General features: G+C 43.9%; 1 protein-coding gene across 2 annotated transcripts in view; it reads right to left on the minus strand.

Annotated features, from left to right (window-relative positions):
- TUBGCP6 (tubulin gamma complex associated protein 6) overlaps nucleotides 1-5,350 on the minus strand; it is a 34,658-nt gene extending 29,308 nt beyond the window's left edge. For both annotated transcript variants that reach the window (XM_034767655.1, XM_034767645.1), the window contains exons 1-3: nucleotides 5,213-5,350; nucleotides 3,516-4,338; nucleotides 1,636-1,799 (exon numbers count right to left, since the gene is read on the minus strand). In XM_034767655.1, coding sequence (XP_034623546.1) covers nucleotides 1,636-1,799; nucleotides 3,516-4,262 — 911 coding nt within the window. In that variant the 5' untranslated portion in view covers nucleotides 4,263-4,338; nucleotides 5,213-5,350. The remainder of the gene's footprint in view (nucleotides 1-1,635; nucleotides 1,800-3,515; nucleotides 4,339-5,212) is intronic.
- Between the last annotated feature and the right edge of the window lie 8,830 nt (nucleotides 5,351-14,180).

Genomic DNA, 14,180 nt, shown 5'->3' on the forward strand with positions numbered 1-14,180 from the left:
GCAACCACTTCCTCCTATATGCAATCTGACACACCCCGGTTCAGCTTACATGTTCATACATGTGTGCTAAGACATCACTGATGTTTTGCCTAAATTTAAAAGTGCACAATACCCATGTTGAAAACATAACATACTTAAACCTAGACCTTTCACAATATGATGCACCCTTTGGAAGGAAAAATGATTAATGCTATCTCACCAATTCTTCTTTAGATAGACATCCAAAAGTATTACTTGGACATGACCTCAAAATACGCACTTGCTCTTACTTAGGAAATGACGCACACACATTGTTTTGCTAAGATTCTAATACCTTCAAACATGCAGGACCTAGTGAACCTCAGTTTGGATGTTTATTTTGACAACCATATATTTTACTTATTCATGCAAGAAGGAGACCTATATTTACCATTCTAACCAATACTTCCTCCAGACTACACAGTTTTGTGAATGCCACCACAGCAAAGCGGTTGGGTAGGTACACAGTTATTATGGACATATTGATAGGTAAGTCCAGCTAATGTTTAGTCTATTATACAGTGTAATTAATGAATTTTGTTTCAAGAATTGGCATAATTGCTTTTCACAGGACAAGTGAATTTTCTAGATCAATTTCTGGGTTAAGTACTTCCTTATATTCCCTTGCACAAATATTTTAAAAATAATCATTTTTTGAAATTCAACATTCCCTGTCTTCTTCTTGACCCAAATGATCTGAATAATGGAACAAAATAGGCTCTTAATGTTTTCCATATAATTCATATTAAAACCTTGTGCAAAAGTTCCATTTGAAGAAAGTAAGTTGAAATTAGCTAAATTAAAAATATCAACCATTAATAATAGTTATTGGGTAGTCAAGCCCATGTTAAAGCTCAAGTCATTCTTAAATGCTGCCATTTGACAAAATGATAACCATCATAACCAATCAACTAAAACTGTTCATTAGGATGCTACTGTTAATTTGCATAATGCCATTTTATTGGTTGAAATGAGTCAGTAGAGTGAAGGAGATTATATAATGTCAAGAATTCCCATTGATAGATTATTTGCGTCAACTGTTCACAAACAGAAAGAACACTGGACTGGAGTTACCAGATCCTCCATAGCCCCGAAAATGTTGCAGTTTCCCCATCAGCAAAATGAGGACAATATTTATTTAACTTGTGGTTCATGTTTGTTAATTGCTTTGAAGAGGAAAAGGGATCCTATAAGCTCCAAGTACTTGCATTAACATATGCAAATCGCCTCCCCCCTTTGAACAAGAACAGCTGTTCATAAAATGAGAAGTACTCCCTCTACCTAAAGTGTTATTGATTTCTATTATGGTAGCACCCACGATGTGCTAGTCTCTGTCACACACATATGAAGACACAGTCCATGCCACTAAAATCTCAAAATCTAAATGGCAGCAAGGAAAACTGTCACGCCCCTTGAAAAATGCCATAGAGCGCTACACTGTCATCTGGCAAAAACATAGCTCGGTGGGAACAGAAATAAGCTTCTGAGCCTCAAGATATTGAACTCCATGTTCCAAATCAGATGGTATATTCCTTTGTTTGTCTTACTTCCAACTAAAATACATACAAACCATACATAAGCATGCAATTATTTTGCATCTTAACATCAGACACATACCATCCAATTCTCTCCCAGCATCTTCGTTTGCTGGGTCCATAAGTAAGTACGGCGTCCCAGAGGTCTATGTCTGGAGTCATGCTGGGTTCCGATTGAGAATCAGGAGTCAGATTGGATGCTGATTGGAATCCCTCATCGTCTGATTGATCTATACTTTGAGGAACCTGTAAATAACCATGAGAGTTCAAACTTTACACATATATGCAACATTCATTGAGGAAAATTATGTTAATCCCATTTAATTGTTGGCCTCAATTTAACAATTAATCAAAGATGTTCATTTTAAGCACTTGGGCTTTCTTATTTATACAAACAAACTTTATTTGAAACAAAAACAATAAAATCCACTTCAATTTCTGCCAACCCTTTTTTTTTTTGGTAGCCAATGGAATAATCAAACTAAGATATTAACAATTTGTTAGTACCAGAAGTGGAAATATTTTACTCTGAATATAATGTCAGTTCAGAAACTAGATGTCGAATAATACATAATGCTCCAGAAAAATAAATCTGTTTAGTTTTTCTTTTTCACAAAATAAGTGACTTAGGCCCTGATCTCACAAATTCTTATGCATGTGATTAAAGTGTCCATGACCAGTTCCATTGTTTTCACTGGGACTACTCATGTGCATAAAATCAGGCACGTGTTTGCAGGATCAGGGTCTCTAAACATCCCAATCATGGAACTCCCACTGACTTTGTTGGGAGCTTGGTGTGCAATGTAATAACCCAAGTCTGTGTAATAGGTCAAATTGATTGGATGCAAGTTGCTCCTAAGAACATTTAACACCTAACATTTTCCAACCTGAGAGAAGGGGTACAGGCATGTAAAGAAAAAGAGTTGCTTCCTTGACCCAGGATCTGACTCACCCTTTCAACTACAATGTGCACCCACAGCTACAGGTAAAGTGGCATGCAGCTCCTTTAAGCATGCCAGCCTTCCTTCCATGTTCCTGTCATAAATCCTAATGAAAGCTGAATCTGAAATTCCTGTGTATAGGGCTGCAGATTCAGACAGCAACCTGCTAGCTCAGTGGTGGGCAACCTCCAGCCCTTTCAGGGTAATCCACTGGTGGGCCACGAGACAGTTTGTTTACATTTGCATGGCTGCTCGCAGCTCCCAGTGCCTGCAGTTTGTTGTTCTCGACCAATGGGAGCTGCGGGAAGCGGCGACCAACACGTCCCTGCAGCCCATGCCGCTTCCCGCAGCTCCCTCCACTGTGCTAGCCCATGCCTCTGCTCCCACCAAACTTAGCTCAGTAGCAAAAGCATACACTGCCTAGGCAAAAGAAACTGCTACTGGACCAACTTCACCCTAAGTAGCATGTAGCCTTCTCTATTAAATGGGAGAATTACAGGGGCAACAATAAAACAAGAGGAAAAAGGAAAGATTAAAAACAGAAAAAGCAAAAGATACTCATCCACAGGAAAAAAAAAAAAAAAAGAACAAATCTGTTAATCTAGCTTCTTCTGCTGTGTCTATCAGTGCTATATAACAATACAAGACGAAGAGAAAAACAATAGCAAAAAAGAGTGGAAACTATGCTTAGTGAAAGGTTTTTTTGGGGGGCTACATCACTCCATCTCAAGAAGAGCTCTAATTAAAAAAAGCTTAAACTACTTATTTTATATACAAGTAGACTTTGACAGCAAAACTGGATACTAGAACAGATATGTACAGAGGGATGCTCACACGTAAATTAAATATTATGAGCAGGAAAAGACATAAGCAAATGTTTTAATCCACACCTTTGTAATGTTGATACTACTACAAGAAATGGCTGTTTATTAAAACAAAAAGAGTTCCAAAAAGGCATATTGGAAGTATGTATATACTCTGAAGTAAAATAATAAGTATAGTGAAAATAAAGACGCCATACTTTAATCGCAAGTCCAGACAAATCCGCACTGTCAGGTACTGGTGGCAGATCCAACCTGATGTCCATGTCATACGTACGGCTATGGACAAGAGCACCAAAGAGTGAGACACGTGTTTCCTTCTCAAACTTGTCACCAATAGGGTAGTTCTGTGAAAATAATCCGATGGCAGGAAGTCCAGTGCCGGGTGCAGCCTCCATTATCTGAACTGTCTTTTGAATTGTGTCATTAAACTGATACTCTTCATTTGTAATTAAAGTCTGTATATCAGCTTCAAATACACTCACATCATAATAATCATAACCCTGATATTTAACATTTCTCCCAACATACTTGTTGTTCAGAAAATAGTCCTTTTTTTGTGGTAGAAGCTGAGGGGGACCAGATCCTACAAGCTGTACTAGAAGATCCAGAATAGAATTAATTTCCGTAAATGGTAAGCAATCAGATGTTTCCAGTTCCTCCACGAGTTTCTCCAGCCTATCTGCTTGAACGCCCATTCCGCCAACTCTCAAGTTGAAAGACAGCATTAAAACTTTGTTTTTCACTGGAAGTCTGGAAATGTTTGACGGCACTTTACGTGCCTCCTCCTGAAAAAGATTCATGAACAGGGCATTATATGCAACTCTTTTTAGATTTTGCTTAGCCCTTTTCTTGCTGATCTTCTGTCTGCCCAGATGGACCTTCCATGACAAACCTGTCATGTGTGCTTCACACAAATCACTAAACAGCTGTGTAATACTCTCCATTTCAACACAAATGAGTGGTAAAGTCAATTCATTGCAAATACAACTGTATGTTTGATCTTTGATTCCATTTCAAGACCTGGAAAATACAAAGAAAAAAAAAGAGACATTAGTGACTAATTACACACATAGAACCTCTGTAAGTATGTGTTAATGTACTTAAATTTAAAATATGGTTAGCCCAATATGTGTAGTGTTACAGATAAAACCAAACCAAACTGCTACATCATAACCTCTGTTTCATTATATATATATATATATATATATATATATATATATAAAAACACCCTAATTTTGATCTCACACTTTTTTTAAGAGGACAGGTTACACCATGAGAAAAAGCCTGCCGTGGTACATGAACGAACACAGGTTACGTGATACTTCAATGAACACAGGTTACCATGGGAGAGGAGTGTTTCGCTGTCCAGCACTAACACATCCAAGTGTCTTGTCAATACTAACTTTTTTCAGGATATTTCCCACTAACAACTTGATTAACAAAAATAACTTTCAGCTATATTTATACTATGAGTTCAAATAATACAGTATGAAAGGGGTGTGAGATAAAAATTATTCTGGTGATAGTAATAGTTTGAGTGCTAGCGTAGACAGGGAACGTAGTCAAGAGCTGCTAAAAATAGGGGCAGTGCCTTGTCCACCCTGTCCCCAGGGGCACACAAAAGTAAAAACATTAGTGCCTAGTCCACCCTGTCCCCACTGCTCCCACCAAAAGAAGTGCACCAGTCCACGTCCCCTTCAAAACATACAGTGACTGTAACCTGCCCCAGTCGAGCAAGCCCACACTCACCCAGTGACACCCCACCCCATACCCGAGGCAGCGGCAGCTCCCAGCCCCCCAATAGTAGGGCTAGCCCCGGGGCAGCCCCCAGCCTCTCCCGCCAGGCCTGGGGCAGCCCCTCCCAATGCCCAGGGGTAGATCCCCCAGCCCCTACCCCGCGCTGAGCAGCCCCAGGCGCCTCTCAGGGCTGCTCGCTCCCGCGGGCCCACCGGCCGCTTCAGCCCGAGAGCAGCCCCCGGCCCCGCGTCCCGCTCTCCGGCTCCGGAGCGCAGCAAGAGCGCGGCGGCGCCATTGGCACGTCACGGGAGAGCGACGGGCCCTGGCAGCCGGGGTGGGAGGAGGGAGCGGGGGACTCAGCTCGCGGGCGGGGGAACGGGGCGGGGCCTGGGGCTGCTGTGGGCGGGAGAGGCGGGGCTCACGGAAGGGGGCGGGGCTCACGGGGATGGGATGGCGCAGGGGGCGGGGCTCCCATAGCGGGTGTACTGGGGGAGGGGGGGCGGTTAAGGGGCAGCGCGGGAAGGGGGGCGCGTAAAGCCACGTGGTGGGCTTGGGTTGTCTCTTTTTGCTGGTAATTGTGGGGCGTATTTAAGGTCGCTGCGAAGGCGGGGTGGTTTTGCATTGACAGGGGCGTTCCAGATCAACCTGTTGTTTGCTCCGGGGTAGGGTGACCAGATGTTCCATTTTTATAGGGACAGTCCCGTTTTGGGGGACTTTTTCTTATATAGGTGCCCACCCCCATCACGTTTTTTCACAGTTGCTATCTGGTCACTCTACACCGGAGGGAATTCTGCACCAAAATATATATATATGCACACACTATTTTAAAATTCTGCAGGATTCTGTAAATTTTATTTGTCAATAAATAAATGTGGAGGCTCTAGCACAGGTGGCCCACTTTCTAAAGTGTGAAAACCAGGCACTGAGCACCAGGTGTGGGTAGACAGGCTCAGCCTGGCAGGATCCAAGTGTGGAGGCTTCCAGGTGTGGAAGAGATGGTTCTGTGTGGGGCAATCGATGCAGGCACTCAGTAGGGTTTCCAACTCTTCCAGATTGGCCAGGAGCCTCCCAGAATCAAAATCGATCTCCTGGTGGCTACTGAAACCAATCTGGGAGATTTTAATAGGCCACTAAAAGTCCGGTCCTCAGCACAGCAGGACTAAGGCAGGCTCCTTACCTGCCCTGGCTCCGCATGGCTCCCGGAAGCGACCGGCATGTCCCTCTGGCTCCTAGACACAAGTGTGGCCAGGGGGTCTCTGTGTGCTGCCTCCGCCCCAAGCGCCAACTCCGCAGCACCCATTGGCCAGGAACCGCAGCCAATGGGAGCTGCGGGGGCAGTGCCTGCAGGCAGGTGCAGTGCACAGAGCCCTCTAGCCAGTCCTGAGTCTATGCCAGTCGCTTCCAGGAGCTGCCTGAGGTAAGAATCGCCAAGACGGAGCCCGCACCTCTCACCACCTCCTGCACCCCAACCCCCTGCCCAGCCCTAAGCCCCCTCCCACATCCAAACTCCCTCCCAGAGCCCACACTCCATCCTGCACCCCAACACTCTGCCCCAGGCTCAGCCTGGAGTCCCCTCCCACACTCCAAACCCCTCGGCCCCAGGCCAGAGCCCGCACCCCCTTCCGCACCCAACCCCCTGCCCGGTGAAAGGGAGTGAGGGTGGGGGACAGCGAGTGATGTGATGGAGTGAGCGGGTGGCGGGGCCTTGGAGAAGGAATGGGGCAGGGCCGTGGCCTCAGGGAAGGGGTGTGGCATGGGGCAGGGTAAGGGTGTTTGTGCAATTAAACAGTTGGCAACCCTCTGGCTCCGTGGGGGACCTGGGTGCAGGGAGGAGCTGGATGCACATGGGCTCATTGTGGGGTTCTGGGCGCAGGAGCAATGGGATGCTGCCGGGGGTTCCAGGTGAAGGTGGTTGGGGCTCATCGGAGGGATGGGTGTGGCGGAATGGAGCTCAGCACATAGAGGCCTGCGTGTGGGGGGTTGTGGCGCGGCAGGAAGAGTCTGGGTGCAGAGGGGCTCTGGATGTAGGGGGTGAGGCATGGCAGGGTGGGAGTTTGGATGCAGGGAGTTCTGGGGGAGGTGAGGCTTGGCAGGGGGGCCTGGGCATGGGGGGTCCAGAGGCACGGGGTGGATGGGGGAGCAACTCCCCATCCTCAATGACCCCTCCTCCCATGACTTAGGTGTGATGGGGGCAGGAAGGGGGAAGAGCTTCCTGCAGCCAGGGTAGGTTTCTGGGGGTGGGTCTGACCCAAACCCCGTCACTCCTTGCAGGGGAAGAGGAAGTCTTGTCCTCCCCAGCCCAGTTGGGAATAGCAGCTAAGCCCAGTACAGGGTAGGAGCCACCAGCTGGGGCATCCTCAGCATCCCCCTCCTCTCCCCGCCGCAGTGATTTACCTCTCTGTCAGCTGTTCTGGGTGCCTGAAATGATGCGCCCATGCTGCTGAAAAGGGGCACGTGACCACTCTTGTGGTTTCCATTTGCTTCCCCATCAGAAAGTCATTTTTTTTGCAGGAAATTAAAGAAAGATGTGGGGAACATGAATTCTGCGTGCACATAGTGGTGCAGAATTCCCCCACGAGTACTATTTAAACTCCTCTCTTCCCTCTGTCAGTAGTCAGGGTAGATCAGTGGAACAGTTTTGAAACTGCTTGACCTGCAGACAGATGATTGTCTTGATTTAGGGCAAAAGAAGGGCAGAAGAATGGGTACCTCCATTCTGCATTCCCACGCCTTTAAAAAAAAAGTGTAACATCAGTTTTGAATTTACTGGCTTTCAGACATTGAAAAAGCCATTTTGTGTGACTTTCCTGTTTCTTTCAGTAATGTGAAGCCATTGTTAGAAACCGAAATAAAAGAATACAATCTTAGTGAATTCTTTTATTTTATTCCGGTGGGATTCTACTATAAATATGTGAAAGAAGTGCTATAGAAGACTTGTATCTTTAATAATCATTTTGTTATGTGTATTTGTCAGTGAAAAAAGTGTCAAGTTATAACAAAGTATATGTGTTACTTGATTTCTAAGCTACAAAATTAGCATGTACATTAAAATGATAGTATGTGCTACCTGTATACATGATTTTTCTAAATATTTTCATAACAGTGATTTAGGCCCAAAGATGCTTAATTCTCAAAGGTATTTTCCTCTTAAGTTTCAGTTACATTGTACTAACTCCAGCTCAACATTTTTTGTCTGGGAATTTTCTTTGGCTTTGAGCAACTTAATTTTAAGAGGTGCTCTGCAATACATTCATGTACATCATTTGCTTCCATGTATCACACTAGCCAGTAGTTCAAGGGTTGCCATATTTTGGTCAACTAAAAACTGAATTCAGCATCGTTTACAAGCTTCTCCTGCTCTGTTCGGTTTGGATCTGCCAAGCTGAGATTTTGCTGGTTTTTGGAAACAGCAGAGCTAAGATGAAGGGAGCAATGTTTACTTGTCTATTTGTAGTGCTGCTCTTGGATCTGCCCCTAGTAACAATAATAATAATTTTACATTGCTTTATGTTTTCAAAGCACAAGATAAATAAGTTATCCCTATTTTATATACACACAAACAGGAATAGAGGAATTTAGTGGGTTGCATGGGACACAGTTTAAGTCTCTCAATTGATTAGATATAGGACACAGTCAGGCAACTTGAGTTCTAATCATAGTGTTACCACTCCCTCACTGTGTAGCTTCTGGCAAGACACTTAAATCTCTCCCAGCTTCAAATTTTGCCACCTGAACAATGGGAACAGTGATACTTATTTATATCATGGTACAGGGAATACAAGGCATAAAGAATATTTGTAAAATATTTTTAAATTCTTGGATGAGATATGCTGTATATGTTAAGTAGTATTAAGGCAAATGAATGTAGCACTTTGGAATAGAACTGATGAGCTTTGGCTCCTAGTCCTTTTCACTCCCGGGGGAATTCTGTGCCACTGCACGCATGCATAAGTAATTAGCCGTGCATATTTTAAACGTTTTGTGCAGAAAAAAGCTTCTGCTGAAAAGTTGCTGCGGTTCCACCTTTTGCCCACCAGAGGGCGCTGTAGTGACAGAACACAGCAGCACCTCCCAGCAGAAAATAACTTCTGCAGTGCTTCCTTTTGCCCACCAGAGGGCGCTTTGGTGATAGAACACATCAGCAGCTCCCAGCAAGCTAGGGAAGAGAAAGAGCCTGCAGAGACGTCTACACAGGAGACAGGGGTTATGGGGAGACAGCGGGGGGGGGGGGGGGGGACGGGGGCTCATAAGGGCTAGGGGGGGGAGGACAGTCTGGGGCCGGGGCTGAATTGGAGTGGAGGCATAGGGACATAGTGGGGAGGGAGGTGCAGGGCCACATGGTGATGGGGGAGGGGATGCAGAGCAACATAGGGACAGAGGGTGTCTGAGTAGGGGCACAGATACACATGAGGATGGGGAGGGGTTGCAGGGCCACATGAGGATGGGAGGAATGGGTGTCTGAGTGGAGGTGGAGGGACACGTGCCTGACTGAATGGGAGAGGCATGGGGGAAGCTCCCTAACAGTCCCTCTGCACCCCACCCCCCCCAAAAAACCTGTTCCATACTTTTCCCATCCACACCCAACAACCCTCCAGGTTTTGCTCCTCCGTTACCCCTGATTCCCCCCAGCCTTTGCACTGCTTCGCGGGGGCGCATGAAATATGTTTCTGTATTGTAGTTTAAATGAATTATTACTCAGAGTTCTGTGTTAATACGCCTAGTAAGGAATCTATTTGTCAAAAAAAAAAAAAATCTGAATCTTTTCTGTTGTCTGTATTGTTACAGACATACTTGCTGACAGGTATTTTGAAATAAATGACCAAAAATAATTGAAACTGGTGTGATTATATTGTGTTATTTTGACAAAGAAAATATGCAGAATTTGAAAGTATTGTGCACAGAATTCTAATTTTTTTGGTGCAGAATTCCCCCAGGAGTAGGCTCATCAATTAGACCAGTGGTTCTGAACCAGGGGCCTGGGGCCTCCTGGGGGACCACAAACAGTTCCAGGGGGTCCGCCAAACATGGCTGGCATTAGACTCGCTAGGGCCCAGGGCAGAAAGCCAAAATCCTGCCACATGGGACTGCAGTCTGGGGCCTCAAGCCCCACCACCTGGGACCAAAGCCAAAGCCTGAGCAATTTAGCTTTACCTTGCCCCCTATGGTGTGGGGTCCCGGTCAGTTGCCCTCCTTGCCAGGGCCGGCTTTAAGCCGATTCAGTCGATTCCCTGGAATGGGGCCCTGCTCCTAAGAGGGCCCTGCAATGTCCGTGGCTGCTGGCGGAGCAGAAAAAAAAACCCAAACAAACCGCGTCCTGCTTCTCCCCCTCCCTCCAGCGCTTGCGCGGCCATACAGCTGATCAGTGCAAGCCTGGGAGGGAGGGGTGAGGAGGAATGTGGCATGCTTGGGGAAGATGCGGGGCCAGGACGGGGATTTGGGGAGGGATCCAATGGGGCAGGGAGGGGGTGGGGTCAGGGCAGGGTGGCTGCGAGACAATTCGCGTCCCGGCATGGGGCCCCCACACCTGCTAAAGCCGGCCCTGCTCCTTGCTGCCCCCTAACTCTGGCCCTGGTTTTTATATGCAGAAAAACAGTTGTTGGCACAAGTGGGCAGTGGAGTTTTTAATAGTTTGTTGGGGGGTCTTCAGAAAGAAAAAGGTTGAGAACCCCTGCCTTAGACTATGCTGCCCCTTTTTAGGTGCCCCTCTCATATCCGCTGCTGGTTATTGCAAAGTGCTTTGAAGAACTCTGTATGTTGTTTTGGTTCACCTTATTGATAATTTGAAACCAATACCTTAAATTGGATTTTCCTTTCAAACTAAGGCTGGTGGTTTATTTTTAGGCTGATTGCTATTGTTGCATCACACTTTTTAGCATTTACACCTCCAATATATTTTTGTGTAGATAAAGTTACAGCAAAGAATGCCATCATTTTATTGTATATTATAATAGTTGGCTTTCTAAGGGTATGTCTATACTTACCTCCGGGTTTGGCGGTAAGCAATCGATCTTCTGGGATCGATTTATCGCGGATCCCGGAAGTGCTCGCTGTCGACACCGGTACTCCTGCTCCACGAGAGGAGTACACGGAGTCGACGGGGGAGCCTGACCGTGGGTCCACACTGCAGGAAGTACCTTGTAGTTCGAACTAAGATACTTCGACTTCAGTTACGTTATTCACGGAGCTGAAGTTGCGTATCTTAGTTCGAACTGGGGGGTTAGTGTGGACCAGCCCTAATACATATCAAGCGTAGAAACAATCTTCTGATATTACCTGCGAAGTAATCCTACTGAAAAAATATACTTGAAAATCTTCCACTTAATTTGATCAAGAGCTCAAGAACCTAATTATTTATATTAAAAATACTACGATCTTCATGTCATACAAGCATTGGCTATAGAATATTACAATTTAATGAAGGCAGGTCAAAGGTAGAACTTGTTGGGAATTTTTCAACAAAATGTTTTTTCATCAGAAAATACTGATCATTTGAAACAAACATTTTGCAGGAAAGGGTTGGTTTAGACAAATTCAAATTTTTTAGAAATGGTAAAATTAGTTTTGAAATTGTCAGTGTCCCATTTTGACATTTTTTTTTTTTTTTTTTTTTTTTACACAAAAAGTTCAATTTTCCAATTTAAAACAAAATTTTGTTTAAAAATTTAAGTTAATATATAGTTTAAAAAAGTCAAAATCAAAATGAAATGTTTCGATTGACCTGATTTGAATGTTTTGGTTCATGAGAATTTGAGATGTTGACATTTCATCCCAATTTGGAACACTAAAAGTTTTCAAAATCTCAAAAATTCTCACAGAACGGGAAAACCTTTTCCTGCCCACCTCAAGTCAAAAGTCAGCATGAGCTAGAAAATCCAAAATAGGAATAGCTAAATAAGACCCATCTTAACAAAATACTACTACAATTTAAAGTTGTGATATTCAGATTGTTTAGGACATAAGTATTGTTACGTGATATATCCCCATATGGGCCCCAATCTTGCAAACACATGTGTATGCTTAAATTTTAAGCATGCGCATAATCACTTTAGGTAAAATTTTCAAAAGCACTTAGAAGCCTCAGTCTCATTGACTTTAAATGGGCTGTAGGCGCCTAAGTAACTTATAAGTAGAACTAGTCAGAAATTTTCAGTAAAGGCTGAGTCACTGGACCAAAACGTTTTGTTAAATCTATGCAGATTTGTCAAAACTTCTATAAAACACAGCTGGAGCCGGATCTCTGGGGGCTGTTCGGCTCCTTTCTCCTTAGCAGGGACCAAACTTGCTGGGGCTCCCATGGCTGGCAAGGCTCCTCCTTCTGTGGCTCATCTTAGGTGCTTTTGATACCTTTACCTCTGACTTGAGCAAGTTAAGCATGTAAGTATGTGTGTTTTAAGGATGAAGTTCATGTATAAAATATTTACCATTTATTTCAATCAAAGTGACAGGAATGGACTTGGTAGAAATAAGTAAAAAGACACTGTTTTATATTAGAACCTGGAATTAATACACCTCTACCCCAATATAACGCGACCCGATATAACACGAATTCGGATATAACTGCGGTAAAGCAGTGCTCTGGGGGGGGGGGCTGCGCACTCCAGTGGATCAAAAAAAGTTCAATATAAGTTTCAACTATAACGCGGTAAGATTTTTTGGCTTCCGAGGACAGCGCTGTATCGAGGTAGAGGTGTACTCTGATTTCATTGTGCTAGAAGCATTAGTTTTGAAGCTGAGAACTGAACTATGTCACCAGATTAACAAGTAGGCTATTCTTATTCATTTTCAAATGTTCACCTTGTTCGTGTTGCTTTATCAAGATAAAATATTAATATTCCTATATACAATCTCTCCATTGCTTGAAACATTTAAAACTGTTCTTAGTAGTTAAAGTGCTCTATTTTTAAATATGATATTTCTTCTTTTAATTACTTCTTGCATTTAACATTTACAGACCCTACTAATTTCCAGTGTTAGTTGGGGGAGTGAAGAGTGAAGAACATAAAGTCCCTTTGACTAGAGTACTTTTAAAATTATGGTTTCAGAGTAGCAGCCGTGTTAGTCTGTATCCGCAAAAAGAACAGGAGTACTTGTGGCACCTTAGAGACTAACAAATTTATTAGAGCATAAGCTTTCGTGGGCTACAACCCACTTCTTCGGATGCATATAGAGTGAAACATATATATCACGAAAAGCTTATGCTCTAATAAATTTGTTAGTCTCTAAGGTGCCACAAGTACTCCTGTTCTTTTTAAAATTATGCATGTTTCAATATGAGCTAGCTACAAAGAATTTACGGTATTCAAACCTTGGAATTCATGTAGAAAGTTCCTGGGTATAGCAAGAGAATTCATATGGTAAATTACATCCTTAGCAGAACATGCATTTAAAAGCAAAGGTAAAAAACAATGCTGTACCTGGGACTAATTCCCTACCAAGGCTGATCAAGAAGCACTACTGTTGTAGCAGATTGTTCACTGCTATGTAGGTGTTTGCCCATTAACATTCCATTGAAAACAGTGGAATGCAAGGTTGGCAGCCACATTTAACAACACAGCAGGTGTAGTCTGCCAAAACATTCCTGGAGTGTTCAGAAGCAAAGCAGCTATTAATCCCAGTACCCTAGGCCTTCATTAGAAATAAGATGTACATTTTAATAGCGAGAGTAATTAATAATTGGAACAATTTACCAAAGGTTGTAGTGGATTCTCCATCATTGGAAATCATAAAATCAAGATTGGATGTTTTTCTAAAAGATATGCTTTAGTTCAAACAGGGATTATTTTGTGGAAATTCTATGGCCTTGTTATGCGTGTGTGTGTGTGTGGTAGCGGGGTCAGACTACATAATGCCAGTGGTCCCTTCTGGCTTTAGAATCTATACATTAATTTTAGTTACATTAGGGAGGGCACATTACTCCAGCACTGCAACACTCCCTGCCTTGTTTTTCTTTTTTTCCTTTAACTTTGTTGTACAGGGAACTTTCTGCTCATGAGAAAGGCTGGCCTGAAAAGTCCACTGAACATGTACAACGCTTGCAGAGCAGTGCTTCAAGCCTGACCTGGACAGGACTACTTCTAAGGCTACATCTACATTGCTATCCAGGGTGTAATTTGCAGCTCATGTAA

The sequence above is a fragment of the Trachemys scripta genome, chromosome 1 (assembly GCF_013100865.1).
Source record: "Trachemys scripta elegans isolate TJP31775 chromosome 1, CAS_Tse_1.0, whole genome shotgun sequence".
NCBI classification, from domain to species: domain Eukaryota; kingdom Metazoa; phylum Chordata; order Testudines; family Emydidae; genus Trachemys; species Trachemys scripta.